Raw genomic sequence first — 25148 nt, 5'->3', positions numbered from 1 at the left:
GAGTCTACAGAGATTTCTTTTTAATTTATCTGTTCTGAGTTGGCAGCTTTGTAAACTGAAGACTTTGATATTTCTACTTTTGGAAACACCCAAAATGTTCTTGAAAGAATTGTTTATTTTTATCCGTTTGGATTTGGGCAATTTTGTGCCTCAGTTTAAATGTTTTATACATTTGTCTGTTTGATACTGTGTAGTTGGTATGTTTCCCAGGGTCATGTGTTGTATTTTATGTGACTGGAGGTGGGGGATATACATGCAGGGTCTTTGTATACAAACCAACATTGTGGTAGATGTTTTGCTCTGCTACTGAAAGAATTACAGAGTTTTTTGTAATAATTTGTATTGTTTGAACAGTGTAAAATAAAAGAACAGGCTTTAAGTCCTGTTTCCGTGTGTTTGCTATAACGGGATCAAACCTGCTTGACAGAATTACTGCAGAGAAGTCATGTGACATGCTGCCTGTTGATTGGAGAACACGGCTGTGAAACCATCTTTGATTTTAGTCGTCAGCTCCTTTACTTTTCACCAGTTTTATTTTGGACCTTGGAAAATTGGTCTTTGTGTTTGTTTCTGGCATCAATGTGTTTTTTTAATTTAAAATTATGATGAAACTAAATCTTGTTTATTCTAAAGAAAAATTCCGAATTACTGAACAATCCACAATCTGAAGGATTTAGAGCAACACATAGATTGATGTTGGGCAAAGGCTTTGGTTTGATGCAGACTCCTTAACTAACGTGGGAGTTCATCAAAGAGGCCACCAGTTGTTTGACAGCCATCCCCAGCCCTTCATCTCGCTGTCGTCTGCAGAAATGTGTTTATAAAAGGACCCAAGCTCAGCACAACCGTCCCTCACAGATATACCACGTTAAGTTTTCCCTGACTTGTAGACTTTGGTCATAACAGACCAGAAACAAATGTTCTAGTGTGGTCGACTCACAGCTTTTATAGGGACGAAGCAGCATTTAGCTTCTATGCTCACAGCTGTGAAACAGACAAGTACCTGAGGTCTGCTGAAACTGCAGGATGATTCGAATCAGGTGCGTCCTGCAGCTTTCTCAAAACATGACATCAATGGTTTATACATGGGAATTAGCATTAGCTGTGGTTAGCTGCAGCCTTGAGGATGATTGATGACAGAGACACACTAATGAGAATAAAACAACCTGCAGTGATTATTTAAGAGAATTAATTAAATACAGAAAAGTTCAGATTGGTTTTCATTGTGAAACTGATATTTTTTAATGAATAAATATAACGAATATTATCACTTATAACAGCTGCTCATCTCCAACATTATTTCCTTTCAACTGGCAAAAAAAACAAACATGAAACCATTGAAATATTCATGAAGAAAACAAGGATCTTTGATTGTATATGGTTACTCAGATAATGTTATTGGTTTGACTGATTGGTGTATTTACTGTCAATTACAACTCAATCACTAACCAATCATTGAATCTCAGAGGAAACAAAAAGTATTTTATTTATCTATGACCCATAATCGATCAATCAATAGTCCTCCTGATTGGCCATCAGTCCAGTTTCTCCTCGACAGCTTTGTGTCTAAGCGCCGCCTCGGAGCGAACCGCGCTCCTCATGGCTCGCTGCATGAGCCAGGTGGCCAAGTGGACAGCGAGGAAGGCACCTCCGGCCGCCCACAGCCAGTTCCTCCTGATCCAGCTCCGAGGCTTCATCCTGACAACAACACTGTGTTAACACTGGGTAATGTTAATATTGTGTAAAGCTGACCAAATACATTCTACTAATACTAGACTTGGAGTACTACGATACTGGAATCCATTTTACAAAATGAATCACTTCATGTCTGTTATTGTGTAAAGTGTTTTTAAACCACAAGGAAAAATATCTGAAAGATTAAATACATCTAGAGTTCAATAAGTAAACGAGTGAGTGTGTGTCTGTTTACCAAAGCTGTAAAAACTGAGCAGCGGTGACAGTTTCCTTGCAGCAGCCTCTAGTGGCCTCTTTGGGGAACTACAGCTCCAACTTCACTCAGCTGCAGTTTTTAAATGAACTTTATTTATACATTTTTTACCTTAAATCATCAGTGGGATAGTTGAGTGAATTTGAACATGGATAATTAATCAATCAAATTTTTTTGGTCTCATATTTACAAATTGCAGTTTGTCTCAGATCTTTTAAAAAAAGATCAGTTCAAAACACTGAGAAGTTATTAACAACCAGAGTTTACGTCCAATGTTCAGCAGGAAACTTTAAAACATGAAGAACTCTGAACAGTTTGGTGGATTAGTTACAGCAGCAGCTCTGCTGGGTCAGGAAGCAGAGGATCATGGGTAATATCCAGTGGGACGACACAGAACTCAACACGTTGAGACACTTTGTTTTTTTCTACACATGAGAACATTTCACAGAGACCAGCAGAGTTAACCATGCGGGGCTGCAGGGGGCGCTGTTGATCAGTAACAGTAACACAGTGTTGCTTTAAATTGATAACAGGTGAGAGTCATTTTGTACCTTAGTCTGTTTTACTTGGTCTTGGCAGCAGGGGGAGCTGATGAGTTTAAAACGTAGGTCACGATGCCGGGCTCGGGAATGAACTCGTCTCTGGCCGAACGCAGCGCTGAACTCGACTTCAGGTTGAACCAGCCCCAGTGGATGAGACCCAGGCTCGGGCCCATCACGATCAAAACTTTGTAGTTCTGCCAGAACTGTTTCAGGCCCATGACTGAGCGGCTCCAACCTGATGATGAAGATGAAGATCAGCTCTTCGTCCACACACAACACAGTAGATACAATTCTATCCTCAGGTTCCTTCATTCACTTATTTACTCAAACTTTTTTACTTAAAACTGATGAGTTCACTAGATTTCTCTAGATAACCTACTTTTAGATTTTCTTTAGAATACTTTATTATTATTATCTGCTTTCATGTTGGTTGCTTATATTTATAATTTATCTTTCGATGTTGAAATGAGGCTCAGCAGTGAAATTATTAAAACTGTTAATTCATCAGAACAATTCTGATAAATAATTAGTTTACTCTGTAACTACTTATAATTCTATATTCAAGAGTAACTAACCCTAACCCTGTCAGCAGTTTTCTACGTTAATCTTTGAACGGATACATCATGTTGTCAATGACTCTTAGCTAACATGCTAACAGAGCTGACATACTTAAAGAGCTAGCATGCTAACAGAACTAACGTGCTAGCAGAGCTAACATACTAAATGAGCTAGCACACAAAGATAACTAATGTGCTAACAGAACTCACGTGCTACCGCACTGACAGAGCTAGCATGCTAACAGAGCTAGCAGGTACATGGTACTCAGCTGCTGTAACTGAGCCCCTAACCTTCACAGATTCACCGGCACCGACCATGGACGAAGCGCAGGACCGAGCCGCCGACACTGACGGGGAACAGACCGGGAACAGACCCGGAACAGACCGACACTGACCCGGAAGACGAGCTGGTCTAAAAGCAGGAGCTGAGAGAATGTAAACATGTGTCTTTTTAAAAATCATCATTTAATTCACTCACCATCTTTATAAAAGCTCCAAAGACTAATTCAATGTGATTTAAAAATAGGCTTTTCAGTCAGGCAGCAGTTTAGGGGCCTGCATTAGCCACGTGACGTCCACAAACAGGAAGCATTTAGTCTTCCAGGCTGCAAGTGAAACTTTTTATTTCTTATATTTATTAAAAACTTGAATAGTTCAAATATAAAGGCATTGAAATCATGACAAAAACAAGCATATAACAATGCACAAATTAAATTACATAAAAATAATTTTAATAGAAAAAGAAAAAAAGAAAAGTGAATAAGTCAATAAATAAATTTCAATTTAGTCTTCATAAGTTCTGAGAGGAGACTTTGTCCAGGTGAAGCTAACTGAGGGAAGTCTGTCCGAGGGCTTAGGGTTAATTATTGTTAGTTATCGTGAGGGTTGGTTATTTTTGGGTTTAGTTATTGTTGAGAGTTAATTATTTATTTTACTACATGTCACTAACTATGTGTCTTTTTCCTTCCATAGTCCCTCTCTCTCTCTCTCTCTCGCTCTCTCTTTCTCTCTCTCTCATTGCAGGTATCTCTGACTCCAGAAATGCAGGACAACTATTTTTTAAATTGTTATTGTTGTTATTATTAACAACAATTATTAATTACTAATAATAACACTGTTATTGTTTTCATTAGAGCTAGTCAGAGCTGATACCTGATGGTGCTCAAGTGTCCCCCCCCCCCCCATGTCTCTCTCCTCCCCTGGTGGAGGCAGATGTCTCCACACTGAGTCTGGTTCTTGAGGTTTCTCTCTGTTAACGAGGGAGTTTCTCCTCCACAGTCTCACAGTGCTGCTCATTGTTCAACTGTTGGTTTCTCTATATGAAATAGCATTTGAAGGTCTTGACCTTCTCTGTAAAGAGCCTTGAAATAATGTATATTATGAATTGCCGCTCTACAAATAAACTTGAATTGAATTATTGATAGTTATTGTTAATGTCATTAGTTATTTATTGTTAATTTACCAGGTCACAACTTCAAGGCTAGATTTGCTCGTAGCGAACTCTCTGAAACTTAATGCAGAACCCTAACTCAGCTGGAAAACAATTCCTGCCAGTACACGTACCCCCTCCAATCAGGAGCGTTCAAATGGACCTTGCTACATGCGCTATCCTGATTTGCAGAGAGCACGCAGACTTAACATGGAACTGGAACAGAGTCACTACGACACAATCTGTCATTCAGTTTTATTTTAGTTACATCAGTACGTCAGAGAAATAGTAGAGTAATAACAGCATTGGTTAGAGTGAATAGTATGTAAATGGTAAATGTATGGATCTTAATACAAAAGGATTGGCTATAACATTAATATGTATCCGTTTATGTTTGACTGAAGTTAGAAATGTTTCAATTGATTGATGTTTTTATTGCATCAAATTGAGAGGTGAGAGGATGGATTAGAAACACCTCTGAATACCAGGCAGTGCTCAAAAATAAATGTCATTATGAACAAAAACTATTGTCTTAATTAAAAGACTTAAAGACAGAACAGGAAGTCTCAGTTCTGTCTTCAGTTTGTGTGTGTAACAGAAACAGTGTGTGTCTACTCTCCTTCGTCCATCAACTTAAATGTTTTTATTGCTTGGTGATAATAGTAAAATGATCATTTGTGCAGATGCTGTTCACTCAGGGGCTGTATGTTAAAAAGGTTATTGATATAAAGGTACAATGTGCAGAAGCAAAATTAAAAACATGGTTGTTCAAATGGTTATTCAGAGACCTGTTGTGTTCATGTTTAACTCTCGCCTGTGACGGTTGGTTGGTCCCATAGGAACCAGTGATGGTCAGTCATCAAAAACAACAGTAACTTGATAGCTTATTGTTTTATTTAGCTTATTGTTTTATTTTGAAAGGCAATTATAGGTCATATACCGTGCCCATATTTTCTTATTTATTTATATTTTTAACTGCAATTTTACATTATATACATAAAGATGACAACATGCCTCCATTTCCTCCAGGATTAAGGCAAAATATCTTGCATACAAAGGCTGCCATTTCATGATGATGATGATGTAATTTGCAGTCAGAGTCATCAAATAACTAATTAAACCAAACTGATCAAAAACACTTGAACAAACATCAGAGAGATGAGAAGGACCTGAAAACACAAAAACATCTTTGACAAACATTTATTTAACGTCTACTTTGAGTGTTTAGGTCTATGTTCCATCTGCTAACATGGAGGAAGACAGGCATTCAAGATGATTTGGCTCCACTTTTGGGAGCTGTCATGTCATCCAGTTTATTTACAGTTTATAAAAAACTAAAGTATTTAAACGTCATCTTTATGAGAAATAAATTGATTATAATCATATAAAATTAAAACCACTCACTTGTTTATAGAAGTGGGGGAATGGCTGTGAGAAGAATTGTATGTGTTTTTGTGTATTATGTTTATGAGAAGCATCCTACAGTGAACATAGGGACACTGATGAACCCGGCCATTGGTACGCAAACCCAAACCCGGGGTAGACCGGTTCGGTGAACGTGATGTTGTAGGTGTGGAGGTGGATCAAATTCTCAGAGGAGACGCTGTAGAAGGAAAGAGTTCCAGTGGGATAGTCCACATACACTGCAACTCTGTGAGAGATGGAGGACGAGGATGGGTAACGACAGACCTGTCGTCTCTGATCGTGCCACACAGAGTAACCGTCGACATCGGAGCAGATCAGACTCCAGGACTGGTAGTTTCGTCCAAACCAGGAGTTGCTTCCTTCCCCTTTCCTTTTTATCCCTCTGTAGGTAACTGCAATGTTTACTCTGCCCTTCCACTCCACCTCCCAGTAACACCGACCAGTCAGAGCATTGTTACACAGCAGCTGAGGCCACGAGTCAAATCTCTCCGGGTGATCAGGATACAACTGCTCCTCCATCACTGACGTCATCATCCTGTTGTCGTCAGACACTTTGAGTTTTCTGTGAACTGTGTTTGTGTCGAGAGTAAGATCAAAGGCGTCTGGTGAAGAGAACAAAAGCACAGTGAAGTGTTTAACTGTATATAACATTTATACCACAGATGGGGGGTTAAGACGAAGGCTTGCTCTGATAGTCTCTACTCCTGGCAACTGGTGTGAGTTCCACACCTGGTTGCAATCTCCTAAACAGCAGCTCCACAAGAACCCCAGTCCTCTCTCCACTCATCGCCACATTGTTCAGTCAGTTCAGTGGTATGCTCTCTCATGTATTGATGAGACATTCATTTATTTAATGTGATAAGGAGGAAGAAGAGGAAAGAGAAGCTCCATGTGTGGGATATGGGACTATGAGCTCTTTAAGGTATGATGGTGCTATATTATTAATTAAGATGAGGAGGAGAATTCTAAATTCTATTATTGATTAAACCTGAAGCCAGGAGACATGTGGTCTTTTTTCCTGGTTCTTGTCAGGACACGTGCTGCAGCATTTTTGACAAACTGCAGAGTCTTTAACGACTCGCTGCTGGAGCCTGATAATAAGCAATTACAATAATAAAGTCTGGATGTATCAATGACCTGGACTAGTTTCTCTGCATCTTTTTGAGACAGGACATTTTTTAGATGTTACGTTAAGAAGGTGGTCCTAGAAAATTGTGTGAGTGAGACTCATTGGAATTTCTAGTGGATCTTACTAATGCTATTTTCCCTTGTGCCTCAGGATCGCCAAAGCCAACTTGGAGAGTCTCCTGCTCACAGCAGGTAAGAACATATGCGAATGGGAGATTATTGAAGAACTGCTGGAAGGAGAAGGTCTAAATGATGGAAGTTAGATGTTAACACAGGAAACACATCAGTTCAGAATTAAACTTAGTGGTTATTATTATAATTAATCTCAGTGTCAAGGATCTGTGAGTGGGACCAATCAGGAGAAACAACAGGGATCATGTCTCACTATAGAGAAACAAGGAACAAAGGGAAGTGGGTTTGTACCCTATATTGCAGCCACCAGGGGGCGATAAAGATGATTTGGCAAGTGAAATTCACAAATGATTTCAGTGAACTCAGATTTTCTGAAAGTGAAGACACACACTCACATTTCCTCAGACCAGGTTTCATCCTCTGCTCTCCACCACATTCCAGCCTGAAAAAGGAAACATAGAATAAATCATAAGGAAACTTCAGCCACTATATTCACTGTCATCTCAGTTTGTCATTGTGACACAGACACAGTGTATGAGATCTTGTTGTGCGTTGGTACCTAACAGTGTCCAGTCCAGCAGACAGCCACTCCACTGAGGCTCCTGGATGATTGTACATCAGGTCCAGATCCTTCAGGTGAGACGGGTTAGAGGTGAGAGCTGAGACCAGAAAGACACAACCTGCCTCTGTGACCATACATCCTGAGAGCCTGGACACACACACGCACGCACACACACACACACACACACACACACACACACACAGACACACACACACAGACACACACACACACACACACACACACACACACACACAAAAGGTTAGGGTTAATTTACTTGCTCTAATCTTGAGAAAACAAGACTGTCCATTGCTGCAGCATCTGTCTCAACGACTGGGGGGCCGGGGGCCAAATTCTATACAATTGAAGTAAATGTGACAGATTCTTCAGGTGTAATAAAACAACAGAAAAAACATAACATGCCTCCATACTGCTCCTGTGTTGCCATCCAAGTGTCCATAAGCCCCAACATTTAAATTCAACTGAAAACAACATCATTTACCCATGTTTTTAGCCTACATGTTTCTGATATTCTCTGGAGCCACGTTCACACAAGCTCCTGCAGCAGTTTACATCAGAATCAGAATCAGAAATACCTTATTAATCCCCGGAGGGAAATTCAAAACTCCAAACAGTCTTGTCTCAACTCAATCCAAAAGTGAAAATTTAAATTCTGTTGGTTATGAGCAGAGGTTTTCTCTCCTTAAAATAGATCAATTAGAAAGAAAAAGGGAATAAAGAAAAGAGCAAAAAGCAAGGAGCTAAGAAAAACACATCTGCAATGCAACTCAGCTGGACTTCAGTTGATCATTTAGATTTATAAAGATGTAATAATTCCATTAATGATTTAGAAGAATTTAATAATGCCTCAATCTGAATGAATTTACATATTAACAATGAAATGTATTTTCTGATTGATGGTTGGTATGATATATATACATATATAATATTGTATTTTAGTAGATTTATCCTAAAAGATGATGATAATTTTCACTGAGGTTTTACAGCAGCAGAATCCTGATCTGAGAGTGACTGTATAAGGCGATCATTTTTGTTTACCATTCAGTTTTTAAGATTTTTGTTATATAGACAAATCCTGACCTGACAGTCACCAGTTTGCAGTCAGGACTCCTCAGTCCAACCGACAGGAGGTTCACTCCGGAATCCTGCAGGTCGTTGTTACTCAGGTCCAGATCTGTCAGACTGGAGGACTGAGAGCTGATGACTGAGGACAGAGCTTCACAGCATTCCTCCGTCAACATGGTTCGACTCAACCTGATGTAAATAAAATCAATACTTATTAAAGATCTGATTACTGATCATCAAATCGATCTATTATGTTTAACAGAAACCTGGCTGCAACCTGTCAACAATACATGCAAATATATTTTATATGTTTCAGTAAAGGTTTGCATATTTGTGAGTCAGGCCTTTAGAAACCAAAATCACACTGATTCCAGTATCACACTGAAGTTGTCATGGAAAAATGTTGTTTTTTATCCATGGAGGGGCAAATAAACTCAGTGTTACAAAAACAGAGGAAAAACAAAAACCGTGTGATCTGACCTGAGTGTCTCAAGTTTGCAGTGTGGACTCCTCAGTCCAGCCGACAGGAGGTTCACTCCTGAATCCTGCAGGTCGTTGTTACTCAGGTCCAGATTTGTCAGACTGGAGGACTGAGAGCTGAGAACTGAGGACAGAGCTTCACAGCTTCTCTGTGAGAGTTTACATCCACTTAACCTGAAGGAAGAGAGATACACTTTAAATAAAGACCATCAGTGACTGTATATAAAGATGATCACTGACTGTATATAAAGACCATCAGTGACTGTATATAAAGACGATCACTGACTGTATATAAAGACCATCACTGACTGTATATAAAGACCATCACTGACTGTATATAAAGACCATCAGTGACTGTATATAAAGATGATCACTGACTGTATATAAAGACGATCACTGACTGTATATAAAGATGATCAGTGACCGTATATAAAGACCATCAGTGACTGTATATAAAGACCATCAGTGACTGTATATGAAGACAATCACTGACTGTATATAAAGACGATCACTGACTGTATATAAAGATGATCAGTGACCGTATATAAAGACCATCAGTGACTGTATATAAAGACTATCACTGACTGTATATGAAGACAATCACTGACTGTATATAAAGACCATCAGTGACTGGATGTAATACATTTTGTTTTTAAGACTTTTGTTGTATAGCTGAACAGATGAATCCTGACCTGAGAGTCTCCAGTTTACAGTGTAGAGTCCTCAGTCCAGCCGACAGCAGGTTCACTCCAGAATCCTGCAGGTTGTTGTTACTCAGGTCCAGATTTGTCAGACTGGAGGACTGAGAGCTGATGACTGAGGACAAGTCCGTGCAACAATTCTTTGTGACACCGGTTTGATTCAACCTGACAAATTAAACAACATAAAAAACAAAAAATGTTTTCTGTTTTCAGGAGAGGAACTCCCTTTACCATCTTCTTCATTTTATTTATTAGCGGTTACAACCAACACCAAGGTGCATTACGGCGACATACTGTTTGTTTTAATATCCTAATTCATCTTCTTCTTTTCTGACTTATTTGCTTCAAAAAGACAAACTACAAAGTGCCATATAAGTGCAACATTTAAAAAAATTAGTTATTAGACATCATCTTCATCACCAGGTGTTGAGGACTGGCTCCTTAATGGTGGAAGGAGCTCCACATTAACTGGTGGGTGGTCCCTCCTCACTGCATACCTGTTACATCTCAGGCAAGGTGAATGAAATGAAGTTCTGACGTGCTGACGAATTGCAGTGAGTATTGATCTCTTCTCTTCTTCGTCTCTCCCTATTCTGCTAATATCTGACTCACTGAAGCGGATTTGGAGTCACATTCACAGTTGTTTTTTGAACAGCCCTACTAACCGTAGCTTAGCCCTAAACTGAAGCTTCCGGTTCACCACCAACCTGTTCATGTCTCAATTTTCCCCACCCAGCGACACACCCGCTGAGGAACAAACTGTTGTTATTGGCAACTCTATTCTGAGAAACGTGAAGTTAGCGACACCAGTGACCACAGTTAAATATTTTCCTGGGGCCAGAGCGGGCGACAGAGAGTTGTATTTAAAACTGCTGGCTAAGGGTAAGCGTAAGTACATTAAGATTGTTATTCACGTTGGCAGCAAAAATAATGATTCGGTGTGCACATATGCAAAGACAATGTCTGACTCCGTCATTTTCTCTGGACCTCTGCCTAATGTTTCCAGTGATGTACAGCCGCACGTCATCCTTTCACCGCTGGCTGTCGAGGTGGTGTCCAGATAACAACGTGGGCTTCGAAGATAATTGGCAAACTTTTTGGGGGAAACCTGGTCTGATCAGGAGAGACTGTATTCATCCCACTTGGGATGGAGCAGCTCTCATATTTAGAAACATGACAACTCTTGTTAGACAGTCCACACCGTGACAATCCAGAATTGAGCCCAGGAGGCAGAGTCGCAGTCTTACACGCTTCTCTGCACTTCTATTTAAACTATAAACCATAAGCAAACAGGAGAGGAGTAATACATTAAAACGAAAGGTAACACAGCCAATATACTAGTAACAAAACAGAGAATTATAAAATGCAGTTTATTAAATATCAGGTCACTCAATACAAAATCGATACTTATTAAAGATCTGATTACTGATCATAAAATCGATCTATTATGTTTAACAGAAACCTGGCTGCAAGATGGAGAACATGTAGGCTTAAATGAAAATTAGAACTCCTTTGAAAATCTGATAATCAGCCTCATTCATCCAAACTTGAAATCACATAAACCAATTCATCTGGTTATCATATATCGTCCTCCTGCCCCTTACTTAGAGTCTGTATCTGAATTTCAGAACTAGTTCTTAGGACAGATAAAATCATCATAGTAGGTGATTTCAACATTCATGTAGATGTTGCAAACACTGGTTCTGGACAGAAATTCTATTATAGTCCGTGTTTATCTGATAAAACTGTGAACACATGTAAAGAACTGCTTCCCTCTACACTTACCTCTCAGCCATGTGTCAGTACAATACAGGAACGTTATCAAAACTTTACTCCCACATTAGTTGATAACTTAGTTAATAGAACAGCAGCCTCATTAAAAACAACCCTTGACACTGTCGACTGCTAAAAAAGAAGAAGGTAAATTAGAGGAGATCAGCTCCGTGGTATAATTCTCAAACACGTGTTTTAAAACATCACAGACGCTAGAGAGGAGGTGGCGTTCCACCAGCCAATGTGATTGTCACCTGGCTAGAAAGATAGCTTGATGAATCACAAGAAAGCACTCAGAAATGCCAGAACCTCTTATTATTCACTATTAATAGAAGAAAGTCAGAACCAGCCCAGGTTCCTCTTCAGCTCTGTAGCCAGGCTGACAGAAAGTCACAGCTCCACTGACCCATCTATTCCTCTAACTCTGAGAAGCAATGACTTCATGAGCTTCTTCACAAATCAAATTATAACCATCAGGGATCAGATCCACCACCTCCTCCCCATGAAGAGCACAGATACATTGTCTGGTCCTGGAACCATAGAACCAGATTTATGTTTGAACCATTTCTCTTCTATTGACCTTCTGAACTGACCTCATTAGTTTCATCATGTAAACCAACAACTTGTCTTTTAGACTCTGTCCCGACTGGACTTTTTAAGGAAGTGTCCCCATGATTGACAGTTCCATATTAAATCGGATTAACATGTCTTTGTGAACCTGCTACGTACCACAAGCTTTTAAAGTAGCTGTAATTAAACCTCTGATAAAAAGCCTGATCCAGAGGTCTGAGCTCATTACAGACCCACATCAAACCTTCATTTCTGAAATCCTAGAGAAAGCTGTTGCTAACCAGCTGTGTGACGACTCAGATAGTAACGGTTTGTTGGAAAACTTTCATTCAGGATGTAGAATCCATCACAGCTCAGAGACAGCTGTTAAAAGTCACTCATGACCCTTTCATGGCCTCAGATGATGGACTTGTCTCTGTCCTCGTCCTGTTGGATCTTAATGCAGCGTTTGACACCATAGATCATAAGATCACAGAGACTAGAACAACATGAAGGGAACAGAGGAACATCAGACTGGTTTAAATCATATTTATCAGATAGATTTCAATTTGTTAACGTCAACAATGACCCCCCCCCCCCCCCCCCCCCCCATGCACATGCAAGTTAGTCATGGAGTTCCACAAGGTTCTGTCCTTGGACCGATACTCTTCACCTTATATATGCTCCCTTAGGCAACATCATGAGAAAGCTCCACAGACACTACCATTGTTACACAGACGACACCCAGCTGTACATTTCTCTGAAGCCTGATGAATCTAATCACTTAGTTCAACTTCAGGAACGTCTCCAGAACATCGAGGCCTGGATGAGCCAGAACTTCTTACTTCTAATTCAGACTGAGGTCGTTGTAATTGACCCTAAACATCTCAGAGAATCACTGTCTGAACAGAGTCACCTTGGTGTCGGTTTGTCCTCCAGCTCCACTGTGAGGAACCTTGAGTTATGTTGGACCAGGACATTTGACCAACACATGAAACAAGTCTCTAGGACAGCTTTCTTCCACCTGTGCAATATTAAGACAATTAAAAACATCCTGTCTCAGAAGGACGCTGAAAAACTAGTCCACGCATTTGTTCCCTCTAGACTAGATTACTGTAACTCTTTATTATCAGGATGTCCCAGGAAGTCTGTTAAAAGTCTCCAATTGGTCCAAAATGAGGTAGAACCTCCAGCTACCACGCTCCTATCCTGTGGAACCAGCTCCCACTCTGGGTTCTAGAGTCTAACACCATAAGTTAAACTTAAAATGTTCCTTTTTGATAAAGCCTATAGTTCTGGAAAAGGTCCTGAACCATCCCTTAGCCCCCCACAGGACAGAAACTCTACACATCTTCTGCCACAGACTTAAGACACATCTCTTCAAACTACACCTTGGTAAGAAGATTACATCTAATAACCATTGTCAACTCTGGTGTTTATATTAAAAAAAATAAGAAATGCAGTTTAGTAGCACCTACATGTAGCACTTTGTAGTTGTATTTTTTAAAGCTAATTTACTGACTAGATTCTTGTTGTTCTGGGTTTGTTCCCTCATGGTTGATACATTTGTTGTAAGTGGCTTTGGATAAAAGAACAGCTCATAGAAATGTGATGTAATGATATGTAAACAATACTGTCAACTGGCAAAACAGCTTTTTCGAAATCAATCATGTAGTGAAAAACTGTAAACAAATTTAATCTGGTTATACACTTTGCGAATCTGAATCACCCATTTTACAAACTCTAAACATGTTCTCATTGACTTAACATACTGTATGCACTAGTGTGGTGCACTTTGACCCAGACTGACACAAACAGACACAAAGGTTATCACAACCACTCATAATTGAACGCATGTTACTTTAGGACCATACAACACTAAACGTCATCAATATTTCTGAAGGTCTATAGGATGGTTAGCTCAGAAAAGAGCAGAGCTTCCTATTGATGCTGTCATTTGGGATAACATGAGCTTTCACTGTGGATAAAGAAGACGTGAATGGTTCATCAGTAACCTGCATTTTCTCAATGTTTGCCTTCCGCATACTCTCCCTTCCTAAACCCTATAGAATCATTTTTCACAGTGTTATGGTAGAAGGTGAATGCCAGAAACCCTGATAACCAAGAAAATCTCACCATGTGATGATATAGGATGTATTGGATCTATTCTAACTAGATCTATTAAAGGCAGGAATGTTCAGATATACTACAATAAAAATATTTTTTTGTAAGATCAGTAAGATTTTCTTTAATAAGTGCACTGTTTTGCATTTGTAGTGTTTCTGCATTAGCTGGCTTTGTGTGTTACTCTGTCTCTAACTAAAGAGGAAAACGTTATTAATACCATTTTTAATTTTGCAAGACAAGTCAAAGTTTGTGAGTGTGGCTTGAATGCTTTTGTTTCTTGTTTTGAGAAAAGGAGGAAGAGGAAGTTTCAGAGCAAAAACTTGACCATAGAACATTGGATAAAGCTGAGGTAAAACACAGCGTGACATGAAAACATCAGTGTTATCTGACCTGAGAGTCTCCAGTTTACAGTCTGAACTCCTCAGTCCAGCCGACAGCAGCTTCACTCCTAAATCTTGCAGCTCGTTGTTACTCAGGTCCAGATCCGTCAGACTGGAGGACTGAGAGCTGAGAACTGAGGACAAAGCCTCACAACTTTGCTGTGAGAGTTTACATCCACTCAACCTGAAGGAGAATTCATTAAAAATACAAAAACGTATATTTGTTCAAAGTACAAAGAAAATCACACATTTGGAATCTCCTCTTTTAATCAATAGATAGCTGCAAACTATTACTACAGTTGAGTGTACAGTGTAGACTGTACAGTGTATTCACTGTTCGGATTACGGTAGGGGCAAATTTACATTTGTAGTAATAAGAACAGATTTGTGTTAAATTAAACTACCAAATTTCAGAATCTGAGAGAGTAACCCCACACTCCAGATGATTAGGTTGCAGTATTGCACCTATAAGCTGAAGTAGAAGAGGCTAACAAGTCTACACAGTAAGTTAGAATGATAGTGAGCCAAAAGTAATTGCAATTGTGGTTTAAAAGTTGCTGCAATGTTTGTGATGTGAAATGCGAAGTTGGCCAGAGGTCAAAGCTAGTGTTGCAAGGTATAACAAAATGTAGGTACTTTTCCAATATTTATGTTAAAAAATATTACAATATTCACTGTGCAACCAGTGCAGTGGTGATGAACACAAAAAAATCAAGTTTTACTTAATGACAGAGTGAACTAGCAAAAAAAAGGTACCCAGACCGAAGTCCAGGTACCAGTAACACTGGCTCATATGTGAATGGTACTGTAAGTATCTGCAGCTTTCTGTGCACTTACTGAGCTTTGTTGGAGACTTTGACCACTGGCAGCAGCCTCAGAAGAGCCTTATTTGAAAATGAGTATTTCTTCAGGTCAAACACATCCAGATCCTTTCTTGATGACAGTAAAATGAAGACCAGAGCTGACCACTGAGTAGGAGACAATTTCTCTGTGGAGAGACGTTCTAATCTCAGGGACTGTTGGATCTCCTCCACTAGAGAATGATCCTGCAGTTCATTCAGACAGTGGAACAGGTTGATGTTTTTCTCTGGAGACAGATTCTCACTGATCTTCTTCTTGATATAGTGGACTGTTTCCTGATTGGTCTGTGAGCTTCCTCTTCCCTGTGACAGCAGGCCTCGTAGAAGACTTTGATTGGTCTGCAGGGAAAGACCCAGGAGGAAGCGGAGGAACAAGTCCAGATGTCCATTAGGACTTTGTAAGGCCTTGTCCACAGCACTCAAGTAGAGATGTGTTAGTGTCACTTTATTTTTTGATTTTTCATGCAAGTGAGGGGTTGACAGGAGATCGACACCAGAGTTGGTCAAGGTCTGATAGACATAAAGAGCAGCTAGAAACTCTTGAACGCTCAGATGGACGAAGCAGAACACTGTTTCCTTGTACAGGCCTCTCTCCTCTTTAAAGATCTGTGTGAACACTCCTGAGTAAACTGAGGCTGCTCTGATATCAATGTCACACTCTGTCAGGTCGGATTCATAGAAAATTAGATGTCCTTTCTTCAGCTGCTCAAAAGCCAATTTTCCCAGAGACTTAATTATCTTTTTACTTCCTGCATTCCAATGTGGATCTTGTTCAGCTCTTCCACAATACTTGAGATTATTCTGTTTGGATTGAACCACCAGGAAGTAGATGTACATCTCCGTCAGGGTGTTGGGCAGCTCTCCTCCCTCTCTGGTCTTCAACACGTCCTCCAGAACTGTAGCAGTGATCCAGCAGAAGACTGGGATGTGGCACATGATGTGGAGGCTTCGTGACCTCTGGATGTGAGAGATGATGGTGTTGGCCTGTTCTTCATCTCTGAACCTCTTCCTGAAGTACTCCTCCTTCTGTGGGTCAGTGAAGCCTCTGACCTCTGTCACCCGGTCCACGCACTCAGGAGGGATCTGATTGGCTGCTGCAGGTCGTGTGGTTATCCAGAGGCGAGCGGAGGGCAGCAGTTTCCCCCTGATGAGGTTTGTCAGCAGCACATCCACTGAGCTGGACGCTGTAACGTCGGTCAGGATCTCGGTGTTGTGGAAGTCCAGAGGAATTCGACACTCGTCCAGACCGTCGAGGATGAAGACGACCTGGAACTCTTCAAACCGCCGGATTCCTGCTTCTTTGGTTTCAGTGAAGAAGTCATGGATGAGTTCTACCAAGCTGTACTTTCTCTCTTTCAGCACATTCAGCTCTCTGAAAGTAAATGGAAATGTGAACTGTGTGTCCTGGTTGGCTTTGCCCTCAGCCCAGTCCAGAGTGAACTTCTGTGTTAAGACTGTTTTCCCAATGCCAGCCACTCCCTTTGTCATCACTGTCCTGATTGGTTTGTCTCCTCGAGGTGAAGTTTTAAAGATGTCTTCATGTCTGATCCTTGTATCTGGTCTTTCTGGTTTCCAGGATGCTGTTTCAATCTGTCTGACCTCATGTTTCCACTGGACCTCTCCAGTCTCTCCCTCTGTGATGTAGAGCTCTGTGTAGATCTGATTTAGACAGACTGGGTTTCCTGCTTTAGGAAATCCTTCGAACACAAACTTTTTCTTCAGATTAGACTTGAGCTGACGTTGACAAGCTGCAGGAGAAGTTCCTGTATCAAGACACAGCAAATAGAAACCGTGAGTGGGAAGTCAATGAAGATGTGAGAAAAGTAAGTGTAGAAAATCTTACTGCTCTGCAAACAGTCAGCCAGCTCCTCCTGCTTCATTTTCCTTAGAAAGTGTTGTGTGATCTTCAGAAATGCTTCACTGATGTTCTTTCTCCCCTCATCTTCCACCACCTCCTCAAACTCTGACCGCTCTGTGTAATCTAGACTCAGAAACTTCTGGAACTTCTTCAGCTCATTCTTCTCAAACATGAAAATGTTCTCCTCAAGATGCTGAAAATTAAATATTACATTTTTTTGGCATGTTTGATTTGATAAGGTCAGACTTGTTGGGCATTCACACACCTTAAATATGGATTCCAGGTCTTTTGGATGCTGCTGCATGGACTCATCCCAGAGAACGTCTGACCACTGCAGCAGATCTCTGTGGAGATAACAGAAAGTATGTCTCCAAAACCAGGCAGGAGTTTTTTTCCTCTCTTTATTCCAAGGTCTTTCAGTTCGAGAGCAGGACTTATGTTTCGCACAATATGTTTCTGTTGCGTAGTTCTGTACACGTGACATCCATTGCACGTCCATCTGTCCTGGGAGAGGGATCCCTCCTCTGTCTCTCCCTGAGGTTTCTTCCACCTTCTCTCCTGTTAAAAGGGTTTTTTTTGTGGGCAAGTTTTTCCTCACTTGAACCGAGGGTCTAAGGACAGAGGGCGTCACTACCTGTACAGATTGTAAAGCCCTCTGAGGCAAAATGTGTTTTGTGAATTTGGGCTATACAAATAAAATTTGATTTGATCTGACTTATTGATTTTCACCTTCCAATGTGCTCGCTCAAAACCCTGCACTCTCACAATAGCCCCTGCTTTTGCTTACATTTTTGCTCTGCTTGTGCTTAAACAGTTTATTTGCTCTATTTTGTTGCATGAACATATTTCTTACACTTCAGCTTTAGCTCCTCTCCTCACACTGCTTCTGGGGGTATTTGAGTCTGAACGTAGGGTTTAGAGAGGAAACTTAACAAAATCTGAAAGTGAAATTAATGAATCCTGTTCTCAAAAGGAAAGACCACACTGGACTAAAAAGTAAAATAAAATACATTTTGTGGATTAGTACGATTCTGTGACTCAGTTTTGACATTAACGCTCGGCCCCATTTAAATCAGTCTAAGAAGCTGCCCAACAAAAAAGATATCTCATACTTCAAGTCTGAAAGAAACCACGCCGTCCACCACGTCAAAAATACTGAAAGAAGTACGTTGAGGTTCAGGATTCTGAACTGGACTGTGAAAAGGACATTTTGGTCACTGTGCTTTGGCACATCTATGGCTACACCAACAATAATATGTTTAATTTACAACAGATTTTTCTAAAACTATCTCTGTCCACAAAAGCATTTTGGCTCTATATCAGTAAGAATCCTTGTCCATACAAACACATCAGGAAACTTATATGACATGACCATTCATGTAAACTCGTCATGTATATGCCATGTGAAAAAAAGGTTGTTTCAAATGAAAAACATCAGTCTAAAACTGGTAAAACTTGCAGAGAATATATAATATATGCCACTTTAACTGTGTTAACTTACTGAGTCTCTGAGGGAGATTGTCTTGTGAAATTTAATGGTGGATCCAAAGATCGGGTAATGGAGTGACAACTGGATTCATGTTCAGCATAGAGCAAACTCTGGTTTTGCTCCACACTACAAAACAACATAAAACAACACAACACAAATGCAAATCATGTGACAATACACGTACACTTGTTATGTGATGTAAACAGGAAGTAGGTTGTCTCCGATGCAGTTTGCTTAGTTGCAGAAAATCCTCTGGAGAACAGTGATGGTGAAAAGTAAGAGCAGGGATTTCTTTTCTTGGAGCGACAACAAGGTGGAACTGTTACTGACAAGAAGTGTTAGCGGCGCTTTGTTTTTGCTGCTGGTAGTCGAGTCACGTGACTGATGAGCACCAATCAGAAAGAGAATGTGAGTGTTTGCGTTAGGATGGGTGTGGTCAGGATTGATTAGAGTAATGGACACCAGTTAGCTAATGGTAGATGGTAAATGGTTTGTATTAATATAGCACTTTTCTAGTCTTGATGACCACTCAAAGCACTTTACATTAAATTTTTCCATTCACCTATTCACACACACATTCATACAGTGCATCTATTAGCAGCACTTTTTGTTCTATGAGAGGCACTTCGGGGTTCAGCATCTTGCCCAAGGACACTTGGGTAAGGCTGGGGATCAAACTGCCAACCTTCTGGTTGGAGGACTTCTCACTCCCCTGTTAAAAATGTGTGGCAGTATGACTGTAGACAGAGAGCTGTGAAGATTTACATTGGATTTATTATATTTCAATCATAACACTGTCATTATTTACCCATTTATTGCACAATGGGAATACAGTTATGATTGGCTCTGAAGGCTCCATTCTTTGAATGTTCCCTGGATTAACCAAGCAGCATGCTAAGATAAAACAGGGAACATGTGCAGAACCCCAAAACAATGGAAACCTAATGCCTGGCTAAAATAATGATATCTATATGTAGCAGCAAGCATGCTGCAGACCTGAAAATTGTTTGCTAAGGACTGCAAGCATGCATTCTGCAAAACGGTATACTACTATTATGTGACATGAGTATAGCAAGCCTGCTGCTGACCTGGGGGGAGGAGCGATTTTCTTCTTGAAAATCGTTGGGTAGGTGGATAACAAATGCAAGTTGCAATTATTATTGAGCAATATCCAACCAAGGGTTTCTGAAAGAATACTGAAAATGCAGGGGCTGCTGTACGACATACACCAAAAAGGTGTTGCTTTATTAACAGTTGCATAGTATAAGAAGAACTGCAATTTGGGCTATTTATGCTGGAAGCAGCATGGTAATGACAGGGCCAACAGATCAATTATGAAATGTATTTTATTCATTTTTTAATTTATTATCAATTTATTTATTTAACGTTTACCCTCATATTTCTGAGGTTGCTATGCTGATAGGAATTATGCATAATATGGGAAATGGAGAATCATCAGATGGGTCCCTCATGCAGCTCTTCTCCATCTCCTTAAAAAGTTCCTTTTTTTTCCAAAGCTGATAAGAGATTATTATAGGCATGGGATACTATTGGCACAACTCTTGAACCAGCCAGAAAACCTTGACCAAACAAAACAATGATTTGGGTTCTTCTGTAGAGCTTTGCCAAGCTCTGATACATTAGCCACTTATCTTTTAAGAGTGTGCAGTGAGGGCATGCAGGCCTGGGGTGGCCATCTCCACAATAACTGTGAGGATTTCATTGTGACGCTGAGGTGACGCCACAGCAGTGGGTGGGAAGAATGGGACTCCCGGTTAAGTTGTAGGAACTGAAGTTCCCAGAATTCTATGCAGCGTAATGTTGATTGGCAGGGATGCTAGCCTGAGCAGCCGCACCGGCTTTAGCAGAGTCTGCAACAGTGTGCTTCTTCTTCGATGTGGGTTTCTTAATGGTGGAGGGAGGAGTGACAGGGGAAAAGCAGCCTTATCCTCTTCTTGAAAGTTTGTGACAGCAACTGGAAAAGTTATTTGTGATTGGCATCAAGAGGGACAGAGATTTTGCAGCTATAGATCCATTGGCCAGTTTTTTAATAAATGGAGGATATTCTGCTGCTAGGTGAGAACAACGGCGGACATTGCAGCTCTCTCTGCTCTTCCTTCGGACCCTTCGTCATCATCCTGAGTTTGAAGATGCGGTTTTCTTCGATGAGGGATCCTTCGTTTGTCCCAAGATGAGGCATGATGAGTGTGGAGAAGGTGAGTAGAGTGACGATGCCAAATGACGCTTTAGCAATCATAATCGTGCTTCACGAGTTTACAAGTTACTGACAGCAGGGCATGAGTGGCAGTGTAGCTAAGCAGGGATTAATGAGGATGAGGTCGTATTTAAAGAGACCGCATTGTTGAGAGAATATGCTGTGTTTGGTTAGTGACTGACGAGCACCCATAAACCTATCAGTAGCTGACAGTTTATGACAGCTGAGCACATGACACCGTGTCCTGCATGAATTTACAAGATGCTTAATTTCTTGTGTCGTTTCATGTGACGATCTTTCAGATAAACTAAACTGCATCAGCCTTGATTACAAGTGGTGAATGTGCCATGGATAATGAATTCAAAGTTAACTGTTCCACATTGTCATTGCTTCAAGAAAATATATTCCAGCTATTATTTTTACCATCGCTGTGCAACCATCTGCAGAGTATACAATCTATTGTAATCTGATTGGCCGTCTAAAGTTGGTCCGCTCTGGAGCAGGTGAACACTGCAGTACAGGTTACCACAGTGATCCACCATGGACTATGTTTTATTATGTTTGGAATTGTGTTTTAAGTTTGCTCCCTGTGTCCCACTCTGTCCCACTCTGTGTCCCTCTCAGTGACCCTCTCAGTGTATTCATCTGTTTCCTGTTTTATTTTGTAGTCTCTGCTCCTTGTGTGTTTCCCCCTGGACTTCCTGCCCTCGTCAGGCTCACCTGAGTGTCCTGTGCCACCTGTCTCTAGTTTCTCATTAGTTCAGTGTGTCTTTGTGCTTCCCTATGTCTTTGTCAGTTCTTGTTGTGAGATGCCGTTTCCATGTCCATGTGTCGTTGTTGTTTCCAGTAAGTCTCTAGTGTTAACTTGTGTCTCCCCTGTTTTTGCCTAAAGAGCATTTTTGAGTTCTTTGTTATTTTTGTTATTATTCCCTGCCTTCCTCATTAAAGGACACTTTCAGTTGAAACCTTTTGTTCTGCCTTTTTGGGTCCACCCACTCCCTTACCTGCTCCCCACAAAAACGCAACAAAGAATGTTGTTTCAAATGATAAATATCAGTAAAAAACTGGTAAAACTTGCAGAGAATATAAAGTTGTCACTTTAACTGTGTTAACTTACTGAGTCTCTGAAGGAAATTGTCCTGTGAAATTTAATGGTGGATCCAAGGATCGGGTAATGGAGTGACAACTGGATTCCTGTTCAGCAAATAACAAATTCTGGTGCTGCTCCACACTACAACACAACATAAAACAACACAACACATCATTCTTATTGTGAACCATAAACTGTATGTAAAGATGAGTGATGCATCTCCCATGTTAAAAAATGAAGCTAAAATATCTTGGTGTGTGTTTGCAGTAGTAATAGGAGTCAGTCTCAGCTGTAAATTACGAGGCCTCCGCCTGCTTTTATCGATTAATGAATATTGATAAATGAAAATCAATAAATGTGTACATTGATTTTTTTGTCAATTCATTCATGTCCCATCTGCTAACATGGAGGTGGATGGAAGATTATGATCTGTACTGCAGTCAACCACTATGGGGGAATTGAGATGCTTTGGCTTCACTTTAGGGAGCTGTCATGTTGTATATCTTTTTTTTACAGTTGATATGAACAGTGGAGTTTAGTCATTGACACTCAGGCCCTCCATTAGCATTCACGCTTAATATGCAAACATACGTCATTTCTCTTCGTGAAGACAAGACGAAATTGTCTTTAGCTGGTCAGAGTGACCAGATGTCAAATGTGCCACATCACTCAGCATGAATTTTTATAGCAGATGTGAACAGGGTCTAAGATCCTCCTCTCACCTGTGAGCTTCAGTCTCTCTGCAGGTTTTAGAGGGAGGAGTTCCCTCCTCCACCTTCTCCCAGCAACTCATTGCAGAATCTCCACCTTCACACAAACAAAGTGTCAAGTCATTAATTCTTCACATGACAAACATACAAAGCTCAGACTGTTGCTGGGTTAGGGTTACAGTTTATCTATGAGTCTAAGGCCCAATCCCATTTCACCCCTTAGTCCTTCCTTGGGGTAGTCCGTGGTAGTTTTTCTTTACTCTTTTTGAGGGTTAAGAACAGAGGATGTCACACCTTGTTAAAACCTTATGAGATAAATTGTGATTTTTGAATATAGGCTATACAAATAAAATAGTCTGAGGTTAGCTACTGAAATTATTCTGGGTGTCCACTAGAGGGAGCACATCACCTACCCACCACAAAACCCACCACCTGTAAAGATTAGTGAAGACGGACTCAGTGCCTCTTCTCTCTGACACTTGTATTTTACTGATTTCATTATAAACTGAATAAGATTCAACAAAATTATCACTAATAAATATAACGATTACTTTTCATACAAATCCTAATTTAAACAGACCTGGATCTCTATTATAATAGAAACCTTCATCTATTAATGATTCATGAACAACTTAATAAACAATGTGAATTTTTTACAACCTGGATTAACTCTGATTCAACCAGTTTTATTAAAAACCTGCAGAACAGAGAGTAAATAAAACAAAGAAGAAAATATGAAAATGTATTTACCTAAAGCCTGAAGGTTTAAAACAATCTGCGTCCAAAAAAACCAGGTTCTTATTTCGAACTAGAACGTTCTCAGGTTTTGTATCTGGATCAGATACAATCAAAAACCTCCTTCGCTTACACGGACAAACCTGAAAACCGTGACGTACATACAAAGATGACACGCTGCAGTTAGATCAAGATACTGTGAGAACTAAATGATAAGAGACAAAATAAACTCAAGTATTGTTAAGAATAAAGAGAGTCATAAATACAACAAATAAATAATAATAGTTCAAATTAAAAGGGTGAGAGTTTGTTTTCTATTATTTAATATAGAATAAATTCACTGCATTTTTCAGGGCTTTACTGTAAAAAGAAATTCAATATGAAAAATATTAAATTGTGATTAACCATCAGGACCACTTGGCTTTGAACAAGCTTCTTTTGCTTAAAACATATTTTTACAGTCTTGTCTTTATGCAATGTCCGTTTTTTAAAAATCTTTTTATGTTGTATTTATGCTTTTTATTTCTATTTACTTGTTTTTATTTAAAGTCATCATCTTATTTGTATTGTTCCTGTTCTTTTTATTTGTTTTAAGTGATTTGTTCTTTCATTCTTTTATTTATGAATTGTTTCTATTTGAGTGAATGAGTTTCCTAGTTCTGCTTTGTCTGTCAAATCACTTTGTAAACCCTGTTTTAAAGGTATTGGACAAATAAAGTTACCATTGTAATATTACCAGTATCAAGGGTTGACTTTTTTTTACTTCAGGAGGTTTGATGAATTTTAATAACTGCTTCACAGCTTGCTGTTTCCCCTATTTACAGTTTTGGACCTACGCAGGTGAATGGCTTCAGGCTGAAGGTGTTCGGAGCTGTGAGGAGGAACCTCATGAAGCTTTCAAAGAAAATGCCTCCACGGCATTAAAAGAAATGAATGCATGAATGAAGGAATCACATGTCGTCGGGTTGATTTGACAGCAAATCACTTTTTGATGAATCGTCCCACACTGATGATTGTTACTACAAACAGGTTTTCAAAATTTCAAAACATCTGCTAAAAACCTGAAGATCTGAGGAGTTTAACACATTTCAATTGTTTACAGGGATGTTTGTTAAAACCAACATGGAACAGAAACTGTGTGGAAACAAAAAAAGAGAGTAAAATTTACCTGAAGCTTGGAGGAAGAAAATAATCTGCGGCACAATGAGAAACAGAAACTAAAGACAGACGTTAATATTTAACCATTCAGTATAACAAACAAACCTTTGACCCGATGTCCTTCTTATCAACAGTAAAAATATATAGACCTAATTAACTGTTTGACTTGGGTTAAAGTGGCCTCAATTCTGTGCAGAATAACAAAGTATGATATCTA

General features: G+C 39.8%; 2 protein-coding genes and 1 long non-coding RNA gene across 9 annotated transcripts; 1 reads left to right on the top strand and 2 right to left on the bottom strand.

The window, feature by feature from the left end:
* Positions 1-1217: 1217 nt before the first annotated feature.
* LOC109642601 (uncharacterized) lies at positions 1218-3633 on the bottom strand. Of its 6 annotated transcripts, none has more exons than XR_011243728.1 (3): positions 3526-3633; positions 2500-2725; positions 1218-1698 (listed from the first exon to the last, which is right to left on the bottom strand). XR_011243728.1 is itself a non-coding variant. In XM_069529628.1 (2 exons), exon 2 carries the CDS (start codon positions 1695-1697, stop codon positions 1536-1538), a length of 162 nt encoding a protein of 53 aa, XP_069385729.1. In that variant the 5' UTR covers position 1698; positions 2500-2641; the 3' UTR covers positions 1218-1535. The 6 variants fall into 6 exon arrangements, 2 of the variants coding, with proteins under 2 accessions (XP_069385729.1, XP_069385730.1); XR_011243727.1 differs by having other exon boundaries at positions 1218-1710; positions 3339-3588; XR_002203667.2 differs by lacking the exon at positions 3526-3633 and adding an exon at positions 3339-3477.
* Positions 3347-5261, top strand: LOC138411084 (uncharacterized). Its single transcript, XR_011243730.1, has 2 exons — positions 3347-3482; positions 4020-5261. It is a non-coding gene; the product is annotated as an uncharacterized lncRNA (long non-coding RNA).
* Positions 5240-24998, bottom strand: LOC109642603 (NACHT, LRR and PYD domains-containing protein 3-like). Of its 2 annotated transcripts, none has more exons than XM_020107446.2 (14): positions 24942-24998; positions 23051-23135; positions 22356-22469; positions 19036-19149; positions 17800-17878; positions 17520-17727; positions 15654-17439; positions 14827-15000; positions 9979-10152; positions 9287-9460; positions 8822-8995; positions 7721-7870; positions 7557-7603; positions 5240-6503 (listed from the first exon to the last, which is right to left on the bottom strand). In XM_020107446.2, the coding sequence occupies exons 2-14, from the start codon at positions 23119-23121 to the stop codon at positions 5956-5958; spliced, it is 3813 nt and encodes a 1270-aa protein (XP_019963005.2). In that variant the 5' UTR covers positions 23122-23135; positions 24942-24998; the 3' UTR covers positions 5240-5955. The 2 variants fall into 2 exon arrangements, with proteins under 2 accessions (XP_019963005.2, XP_069385639.1); XM_069529538.1 differs by lacking the exon at positions 24942-24998 and adding an exon at positions 23789-23916.
* Positions 24999-25148: the final 150 nt, after the last annotated feature.

This window comes from Paralichthys olivaceus, chromosome 8 (assembly GCF_024713975.1).
Source record: "Paralichthys olivaceus isolate ysfri-2021 chromosome 8, ASM2471397v2, whole genome shotgun sequence".
NCBI lineage: Eukaryota > Metazoa > Chordata > Actinopteri > Pleuronectiformes > Paralichthyidae > Paralichthys > Paralichthys olivaceus.
Note: the sequence above shows the minus strand (reverse complement) of the source record. Positions and strands in the feature narration are given on the sequence as shown.